General features: G+C 35.4%; 1 protein-coding gene across 9 annotated transcripts in view; it reads right to left on the bottom strand.

Moving 5' to 3' along the window:
- Window positions 1–2,130: 2,130 nt before the first annotated feature.
- RhoBTB (Rho-related BTB domain containing) overlaps window positions 2,131–10,822 on the bottom strand; it is a 591,168-nt gene continuing 582,476 nt past the window's right edge. For all 9 annotated transcript variants that reach the window (XM_067156992.2, XM_067156979.2, XM_067156998.2 and 6 more), the window contains 2 exons: window positions 8,051–8,199; window positions 2,131–4,736 (listed from right to left, as the gene is read on the bottom strand). In XM_067156992.2, coding sequence (XP_067013093.1) covers window positions 4,583–4,736; window positions 8,051–8,199 — 303 coding nt within the window. In that variant the 3' untranslated portion in view covers window positions 2,131–4,582. The remainder of the gene's footprint in view (window positions 4,737–8,050; window positions 8,200–10,822) is intronic.

Genomic DNA, 10,822 nt, shown 5'->3' with positions numbered 1-10,822 from the left:
CATTTGTTTAAATGGTTCCAGAGAGCAGAGAAGTTGTTTGTTCTCTTTATAGACAAATGCCTAGCACACTTGCCTTTTTTCAGCAAACAAATGGGTAAATATGAAGCTTGTCTTTTCCCACCAAACACATCATCAAAATTGCAACCCTTGAACCAAGGAATCAGCAAATTTATTACCAAACACAGATTCTCGAATATCTCACTCCACATTTGGAAAATGGTGTACTACCTGATAATACCATTAATCTAAGAATGTCTATTTCAAAACTGTCAAAGGTATGGCAAAATGGTGTTTCAGAAACAACACTTAGGAACCATTTCATAAAACCAGCATTTTCTATGAAAGCAACAGAAGAAGAATACAGTGCAGTGTTCTAAGTTAAAGAGTGCGGGGACCAACTGCAAGCAGCAGGTTAAATTAATGAGGAACCACTATATGAATTTTTAAGAGAGAATGTAGATAATGATGTAGCTAATTATCCACCAGATGATGAAATTCTCAACTTCGTCCAAAATGAAGATGAGGTAGGGACAACCCTTCCCCTCTTCCTTCCCTCCCTACTTCCAAAGAAAGGAAATCATGACTGCTTTTCACACCATTCATTGTGGATTTCAGCTTACCAAAAATGTACCCAAAGACACCTTCCACTGCTTCAATAAATCCGAACACTTTTGGAACCAGCATTCTACTAAAATGGTTCAGCAAGACATCAGGCATTTTTCTACGTGGTTGATGTTATTTTAGATGAGTAGTGTTTTTACCAAGTACAAAAATACTGGAACCTATCTACACACATGCATATTAAATAATACCATGTTTTCTTATTTTTAAAAGGGTAATTTCTGTATAAGAACATTTCTATTTAATTTTATTCTTTTTAGGAACCTCAAGTTCATTAAATAGATGTGCCAATGTATATTGTCATAACCTGAAAACTGGTATCAGCCTAATGAACAAAAAATCTCATTATGGGTATTTTGTTATGGAAATTAGGGTCAGTTTTAATTTCACAATAAAATAAGAAAGCATGTATTTATTCTACATGTCTGAATGAGTATGAACTTTAATTTTCCACAAATCTTCTCAAAAACACACTAGTGCTAAAACTGTGAAAATGAGAAGGTGACAATCTTAACATCATCATGTTCCTTTTCATTACTTATATTCATCCATTGGGTACCTTTTCTCCTTTTATGTTTGTCCTATGTTCCTAGTCTTTTACCAGTTGTATTAATTTTTTATCTCTTTTTCTGAGTCTAACCAGCTTTGCTCTCATCATACACTGTCCACAACAAGATGAAGATCTGTCAACATGGCCCCCCAATGCATGTTGAAGCCTGCCCTCCTAACAAAGCTGGGAAGCAGAAATGGGCTCTTCGGAGACTGAGAAGAAATGGATGTGGAAGAACTGGAATTGATGAGGAGAAAGCTTATTACTTCAACATGGCAGTATTTGAAGATGTGGAGATTTTCCTTGTCCTTTTGAGTTTTCCTGTTGATCCTCCTCTTTCTGTTGCTCTTTTTTTTCCCCACACTGACCTGTCATTGTATTTATCCCATTATGTGTTCCCTTTCATATTCCTGTTTCTATATATTATTTGATTTGATTTTTTCTTTTATTCCATTACCAATATGGAGAGAACCTGGGCATAAAGGAGGCAGCTTCAGATTCAATTAATATAACACACACAAATATTTTTGGTACATATGAGTAAGCAGCAAGCAGTCTTCCCCAAATTTACATGATCAAAAGAATGTTTGGTTACTAAACTACAAAGTAGCTATCAGGTTTCAATGGCCAGTGAAAAAAATGAAATGCCATATGTCCGAGGACATATTTGGCTCGCCAGGAGCAGTTCTTTTGATTTGACACCCGTAGGCGACCTGTGCGTCATGATAAGGATGAAATGGTGATGAAGACGACACATACACCCAGCCCCCGTGCCAGCGAAATTAACCAACGATGGTTAAAATTCCTGACCCTGTTGGTAATCAAAATGCTAACCATTTAGCCATGGAGCCAGACAATGGCCAGTGAATGATGCATCTACTGATCAGTACAACCTTGGCCCAGGAAGGATGGAAGGATCTTACACTGTTGAGTGAAAGGAAGAAAGGAAGACAACAAAAACTAATTTATGTTATATTTTACATATAATATAATGTATAAACTTGTGCACATTTTGTATTATTATAAAATTTTTATGTATAATAGAAATAAGAGAAGAGACTTAATTGCTCTAAATACCCGTGCATGTTTTCTTAATGAAATGAGCTAAACTGCCCTATATGTGATGAAAAGGGACTGGAGTCATAAGGAATAGATCAACAAACTTGTTTCCATGTCTCAACTTCCCATTAAGTACATTTTAGATTTTATCCAATACCTAATTTCACAGAATGAACAAGAATTTTACCACAATCAATTAGCAATATTTACTGATGCTGATCATAATTAAATTTAGTATGAGAAAGGGGTTCCATAAAAACAAGCTTATTGGCATCCACAATTCATGTAAGTACTCTCAAATTTTACCTTCAGAGATCACATTGTTTATTATACCAAATATAAGAGAGCAGTGACATGAAATGCAGCCGCAGTGCTGGATGATTTCAAATGTTGAAGCAATCTGGTGTTTGGCTGGCATCTGAAAAGGCTTGTTGGGTAGATATCTTCCAGTTTCTTTGTTAACAGAGTACAATTTATTGGAGTGCTGGGCTAAGTAGAAAAATCTGATCTAAAATATTATCAGGAAACTAGTCATTTATTAAGAGCAACTTTCACAAGCCAGTCCCCAGTAACACTCTCCTGCCATTCTTCTACATGACTAAAAGGCAGTGACAGTCCAGTCTCCCTCCAAGCAGCAACTTATTGCACATTCACTTGGTCATTCAATACACACATTCAATAGCTACAATTGCACGTACATAGTTTATACTCAAAATTCCAGTCATGGCACAGCAAAAAGTGGTTTACTTACAAATCTGTCATTTCATCATCACTTACAGAAATTCAAAAGTGAGCACATGTGAGCTGAAAAAACAAGAAATGCTCAAAAGTCTTTGTATTTCACTTTAAAAAATTGATGTACAATGTTCTGATGGAATCAAACTGTTCCTTAGTGATTTACTCCCTTATGGAAGTGTAGTTAATGTGGAATGTATGAATCATTGATCATATAATAATTATCACAATAGAAGCATTCATTAAAAAAGTCTGATAAGCAATTCTGAAATATTTACCAACCTAAATCAACTTATTCTTACTTTGGTGTGGAGGAGTAAATTTTTGTGAGGACTGTAATTCCATAAACTATGAAATTCCTTCAAGAAGCCAGCTGCTTAACAAGCAAGTTGTTATAAAATTATTGCTTCCTTCACGATATGATCATTCAATTTTCAATTCATAGTAATTGAAAATATAGCCAGTGTTATTCAGCACTTTTCCTCTATGAAGCAAGACATGTCTCATAGATGAGAATTTTAACCCTCTCCAAAAGATGAAGATAACTTCCTCAAAAGGGCTGATTGTCTCTTCTTTGAATAACATCCTCCTCATGGAAAATTAATATCACAATTAATTAACATTCAATTCCAATGATTCTTCAATGCAAGAAGCATTAGTAGTGCCCATCAAGGCAAGGTTAGTTGAAGGCTATGTCAGTGATTGAGAAGTTGCACCTTAACAATCTTAATTCCATATTTTCAAACTGTTTTCAAACCTTCCCACCTAAAATGAATACATACATTTCTGAATATACACATTTTCTATATGAATGAACAAGGAACAGGTAGGCTTTTAGGGCCACACAGAGATAATCTTTACAATCAGTATTCTTAGCTGCATTACAAACATTTCATATGAATCACAACATTATCATTACAATCCATATTTTGATCAGTCCTACCTAAATACAAATTACTTATGCTAAGATACACTGCATTCCCAGCAGTGTATCATTTTGCTATACCATTGTGTTCCCCATATGATCCCATACAATGAGAGTTTGCTTCAAATTACAACAAAGGAATAAAAAAAATACAACATTCTGAAACTGTATACCATATGATGGGTAAAATACACCAACACTCAACATTCAACACCTATAAGCAAGAGATATCCTTTCAAACAATGTCACAAGGATAGTGTATAGCTTACTCAGGATGGTTTCATTAATGTCCACATACAGTTCTTACTTCCTTAAAACTTAACAAACTCAACTGAGGGGGTAACTAGTCTATTTATGCATATATCTACTTATAAGACTGCAGAACAATTTCTTAAGTACATATTCTTTAAAGATGGAAGCTATAGAAAAACATTAAGAAAAAAGGCACATGATTATTCATTCACTGACAGAGCCTCATCAGCAAAGATGGCACAAAAAAGCAGCACTGTCATACCTCAACATAGCCCAGAGTGAGAACACACATGAGCAGAGTTATGTGAGCAGGCATCAACTTTCCACTGGTCGCACTCTCCTCATGTGAGGAGCAGCATGAAGGTGGCAAAGACGGTACACACGAGCACGGCCATCACCACAGCCAAAGTCAGTGGGCGCCGGTGCTCGCTACAGCATTGTCATACCGTTGCACTACCCAGAGTCTCCCTTCGGGACTTGCCTCCCGTGAAACACAAACAGCCCGAGTTATGGCGGCTCCGTTTTAGTGATGGTTTCTCTTCCTTCTCACGCTCTGTTGCACATTTCTGGTAGTAGTCATAGTCTTTGAGGTACCTGTATTGAGAAGATGAGGGAAGAATGTTTTAGAAAATTATACTTCTTCTGTTGAATTCTCTTTAATTACTATTACATCCATTAGTTCAGCTATTATCCTGTGCATACTGGGTGACATAGAGTCAGATTAAGAAGATTAAGTGCACATAGCTACTAGCATAACTAGAGATACCAGGGAGCAAAAATTTCTTCAGAGAAGAAAAATGCAACAAAACTAAATGCAGCATTTGGATAAAAACAAAAAATAATTACATGAAAGTGTTTGCCAAAAAGTGTGCTATAATGAAAATCAAACACATGGTTAATCTCTGCAAGTACATATATTACATTTCAACAGAAATATGATTTGAAATAAAGCATGTGAAAATTCATTGTGTAAAATCAACAAAAAATCAACATTATCAGTCTTGGATCCATTGTCCTCTACATCAAAACAAGTAAAAACATTCAGTGTCTCTAAGCACATTTCCTGCTTTATCCTGTCAAGTGATGCGCTGCTATGTAATGGTGGTTAACACCTTTGCACTGTGGCAGGAATTTATCTGTGAATTTGAAAAGAAAAAGTGAAGTTATATTCCATTTTGTGGCTACTGAAGTAACTAGGTGCATAAAATTTAAGTTTATTTACTGCATACTGTCATAACCCGAATATTTCAAGGCCTTTAAATTACGTTAAAATAAATAGAAGGGGGGGGGGGGAAGTCACGTGTCTTGGAAAGGAGAAAAGGATAACTCAATGACTGATTAGAGTGGCCACAAGGAGAAACACAAAGGAAAGACAAGAACAAAGACAAACTCAATGCAGCCTTCTTCATAGATGGACTCTTCTGTCAATAATCTCAGTTCTTCCAAATCTATTTCTTCCCAGTCCCTGACTCTTCACATGAAGAAAAATGAATTCTCAAGAAGATCCACGCAGTGATTATGGATGCTTGCTTTCCTAATGAAGCTGGAAAGTAGAAACAAGCTTCTTGGGGGTGGGGCTGTTCATATCTTTATTCCTGGTTTCCAGGCTACGATGTATATTCAAAACATAATAGTGTACTGTAATAATTTCAGTGAAAAGAAAATATCTTTAAACATTACATAGATTTCAATTTTTCAAGTGGGATCAGTGTCACACACTGCAATTTTTGCAATGAACATGAAAAAAATATACAGGACTACCTACCAAGAGAGCCTTAGCTACCTAATGAAAATATTGTCTCTATTCTGGATAATAATAATGTACGAGTCAATACGGACCAATTAAGGACCGATATGGTCAAGTTTATTTAAATTTAAGAATTTCATCTTATATCCGTATTGAACTGAGAAAATAAGAGAGGTAACTTAAGGGATCCACCTTTTCAATACAAATAAATGTTATAATGGTAAAGTTACAACATGTTTACTTGGAACTAGTTTCAACACTATTTAGCGTCATCTTCAGCCAAACAGCTTAACTTGGACTTGATCTTAAAAGAGATTCCACTGAGCCCTTGTGAGTGAGGTAGCAGCCTCGAGGTGAGCCTCATACAAGCGATGATTAAAAAACGACTTTTTCTCATAAAGAAATTTTAGTTCATTCTTTAACCAAAGTCTGTTTGTTCTAAACTGAACATTCTGTCGATGGGGAGGAACAAAGCGTTGTTTTGTGACACTTTTAAAAGAATTAGGGGTTAAATTCTGTGTAATACACTGTAACACATATATGAAAGAATTTAAACATAACTTTACTGAAATAGATCTTGAGGTATTAGAAGTTCTAAATAAAGGTTCTTTACTAGATGTTACTGAAAACTCCTGCATTCGTTTAGATCAATATTTTAATTCAAACTTAAACTTAAATGATATCTCCGAGAAACCAAAGATCTTGTTCGATTTTCTCATTGCATGTTTCAAAAATATTAAAATTCCGAATAATAGATCTGTCTTTCATATTATGCGTAATACTTTCTCACGCCACGCGCTTTCACCGCATCACCCTCCCTAATTCCCCTTCCTTCCATTCCTCACACTTCCCCTACCGCTCCTCCTCCTTCCCTCTCCCTTCCTACCCCAACGCTAGCTGCTCCCCTGACCCAGGCTTATCCATCATGCTCAGTTCCTCTTCATCACGCATCACAGCTTTGCCACCCGAGGTGAGTCTCATTCAGTCATAGCCTAAGCTCTCTTTTTCTTCACTATTTCAACTTATATAAATATTTCCTTTTTACACCACAGGTTCTGCATTGAACTGCGAACAGCGTAGAAACCTTGGCTCAAACACTTGGTCTCCACCTTACACGTTTCATTGCAACATAAAAACAACAGACCACAGACAAGAGCACAGCCATGATGTAAAACCAACTTCAAAGCTCTCAGAGGAACATATTACACAAATTAAATATTGTATTTCTGTCAAAAGCTCAAAGAAAATGTTCACTACACTCTTAGTTAATAAGTGACATCAAAAGTGTTTGTATATATGTACCTATGCTTATTTCTCCAAGTAAACATGTTGTAACTTAACCATTATAACATTTATTTGTACTGAAAAAGTGAATCTTTGACTACCAAGTTCATCTCGGACTTAAGCAAAGTTTTAAAATGTTATATGTATTTTTAAAAGAAAGATATATTTGTTGAGCCCTAACTCATGTTTGTACAATTAGATTACTATTTTAATTCACCCTCCATGGGTTGTTTTGATAATGAGTGCCAAGTTCTGAACTTGTGATTAAATATCTATTCACAATTTTATTCCCCTTTTTACTCTTATTTAATCATAATGCTATAATATTTTGTGTAATGTATATGTTTGTATATATGTACCTATGCTTATTTCTCCAAGTAAACATGTTGTAACTTAACCATTATAACATTTATTTGTACTGAAAAAGTGGACCCCTTAACTTACCTCTCTTATGGTCAAGTTTGTTGTCTATTCTGGATGTCAAAAATTCAAATCAAGATATTGCATCAAATGTTCTGAATAGTATTGAACTGAAACTGGATTATATGTTACAGACTTAAAAACTAGGATAGCTTGGGCTTTTGAGTCCTGAATCCACATCATACTATTTATTATACTTACAAGAATCTCCCAAACCATTTCTATACAAACTTGCAACATTGTACATTGCTTGACTGTGCAATACTAGCCTTTCAGTTTTCCCTGTTGAGAAGCAATTTATTCTATTTGTTTGTGCATTTTTTTTTTTACAATAACCTGTAATATTTGTTTGTGTGTCTGCTATTATACTACATATTTAATCTGTAATGTCTCCTAGTTCAAAACAGGTTTATCTATAGAAAAACACCAATAGTTCTGTTAAACCAGAGCAACTTACCAAACAGGGGGCCACCGATGCTCACTCAGGTATTCCTGATTTTCAGGATGAAGACCACGTAGTAATTTGGGTGACATCTTACACAGCTTGTTGTAATTGGTACACAAATGATTCATACACCAGTCAGCCAGTTGGTCAGCATTGTGTAACTGAAATATTATGTTTATTTTGTTTAAACACTCCACAGAAAATCATTATGCTATACAACTTTTTTCTTCTGGTCATTCCATATATCATTGAATAAGCTGAACTTCAATAACTGAATGGAAGAATATTAACACAATAAAATAATGATACAGTCGCACCTCTCTTCTGTGGACACTGTCGATTCCATGAATGAATGTCAGTTACAAGAGGTTGTAAAAATTAATCAAACAATTTAACACCAAAGAACATCCACCTTAAAATATAAGCATCTTTATTTTGATTATTCTAAATAATTACTAACTAAATATTTGCCTAGGACATATTATAAGTGAGTTTACAGCCTTTCAATTCATTACAAGACTTCGGGAAGTAATCATTCAGATGGGTGTACAAATTTAGCACATTTTTCTTTACTGCGATATTCTCAAAAAGGGATAAACGACCGAGCGCGACAAACAAATTCTTTATTCAATTAACCTCAACTTTCAGGTTATTTGCGATTTCTCGCACTTTTTCTCATAACATTGGCCCATTCACTCACGGTTTCTTTGCTCAAACACATTTGAACAACTCATATACTGCAATATTCACTTCTGAAAAAACTGACTCCCACTTTCTTTTCATTCATTCCTTGACTCCTCCCACTCAAAATATCATTTTTATTCTTCACAATTGTGTTTTCCCACAGTTTAATTTTTCAGGGAGCTCTTCTCACTGAAAGTCCTTTCACACTACACTTTTTCTTGACTTGAGGTCTAAACACGCTTGTCCCTCCTACTCATGTTTACTGGATGACTGAAATGCTATGGTATTTCTGCATCAACAGTCAGCACATGAAAGTCTCTTCCTTGTCAAGTTTAACTGAAAAACCTGACTGCGACCTTATCAGCAACAATCTGTGTTAAAAATATAGTACAATGATGCAAGATATACTGGAAAATCCCTTGGTAACTTGTGAGTAAACAATCTGTGCAACTAGAATTCTCAGAATGTACAATAATTAGAACACAAGACAACCCTAACAAAAGGTTTGGGAAGAACCATGTACAGAACAATTATTAACTTCACGGCTACTTCAGCATTTCTATGTATGTTTCTTCTCTCTTTTTCTTGGACTTGAAATAGCACAAACATTCAAAAGGAATTCCCATACAGTATGTCTGCAGAATGATATTAAGAGAAAGAATGACATAGCCTTGTGTAAAGAAAGTGTCCTGGAATGCATAAAGAGTCCACGACTAATGGCGAAGTCCGCTATCTGGAATTCGAGGTGTCAGCTTAAATGAGGCTTATTTAACATGTGTCTTATGTAAAAAAAATAATCAGTTCCATGGAGAAATGTCTGTATACAGATTTGTCCATTGAATAAAGGTGTCTGTTAGGGCAGGTTCAACTGCATTTGAAAGTGACAACATTAACTAGAAATTTTGTTCATCACAAACGATTAACTGGTGTATTTATACATCTATGTCACACACATTTTTGCTCAAAACTCAATCCTGAAAGGCAATATACACTGTATAAAAGGAAATAAATACAGACCATATATATGAATGTATGAATAATGTTTCTCAAGTCACTACAGCATAAAACACAAAGGACTGTTGATTTCATGATCACAGCCATGGGACCTCCAGTTTTCAGAATCCGGCATTTCATTTAAAAAATCCCACATGCAGTGACCAGGATGGTGAGAAGCCAGTGACTATTCCATTTGGCTATCATGTCTCTACTACACTTGTTTATGGTTAGTATATGATGAATGGCTCTAACATCATTAATAGATAGTAAAGGATGAACTGATGCAATGAAACTGAAAGAATTTAACCATGTCCAATATCTTGGCAGTGCTCTAACACGAGAGAGTCAGTCCTCTGCCAAAATTACCCACAAGCTTCAAAATGATGCTTAGTTTTTCCACCAAATCAGGAATCTTCTCTAGGAGAACACAATTTCAGTAACAGCCTCTTTTTTTTTTTTTTTTTTTTTTTTTTTTTTATGTACCAACATACAGCTTTAAAACTTGCAACATTAACAGCAGAGATAATAGTAAGCTCCAAGATTCGGGTTAAAATAATTTGGACACCAAAAGGGAATCTATAAAAAACAAAGTAGCGATGAGGTAAATAATTGATAAGGAATTTACCACCTGGGTGAAAGTCCTAAATGCATATCAATGATTGATTGATTGATTGATTTTAAGATAATGGCTTGAAAAAGATCTGAAGGGCACAAAATTTCCAGTCGCCAGGCTGCCATTGCTGACCAAGAATTTGAAACAAGGGACCAAGTTCATGAATGGCAACAGCGGACATCAGTGATTTCATATCGGTTTATTTTAACTATATAGGTTCTTGTATTAGAAATCATTCTTCTGTTGTTAGTGGGAATTTTTGCAAGTTCAGTGTTCGTTCAGTGAAGTCAACAATATTGTGCTTCATATACCATAGAATTTAGTTTGGTTTTTTTTTTTTGCAATTGGCTTTTATGTCACACCGACACAGATAGGTTTTATGGCAACGATGGGACATGAAAGGCCTAGGAGTGGGAAGGAAGTGGCCATGGCCTCAATTAAGGTACAGCCCCAGCATTTGCCTGGTGTGAAAATGGGAAACCATGGCAAAC

Source organism: Anabrus simplex, chromosome 1 (assembly GCF_040414725.1).
Source record: "Anabrus simplex isolate iqAnaSimp1 chromosome 1, ASM4041472v1, whole genome shotgun sequence".
In the NCBI taxonomy this organism is placed as follows: Eukaryota; Metazoa; Arthropoda; class Insecta; order Orthoptera; family Tettigoniidae; genus Anabrus; species Anabrus simplex.
This window is presented reverse-complemented; position numbering and strand designations above follow the sequence as displayed.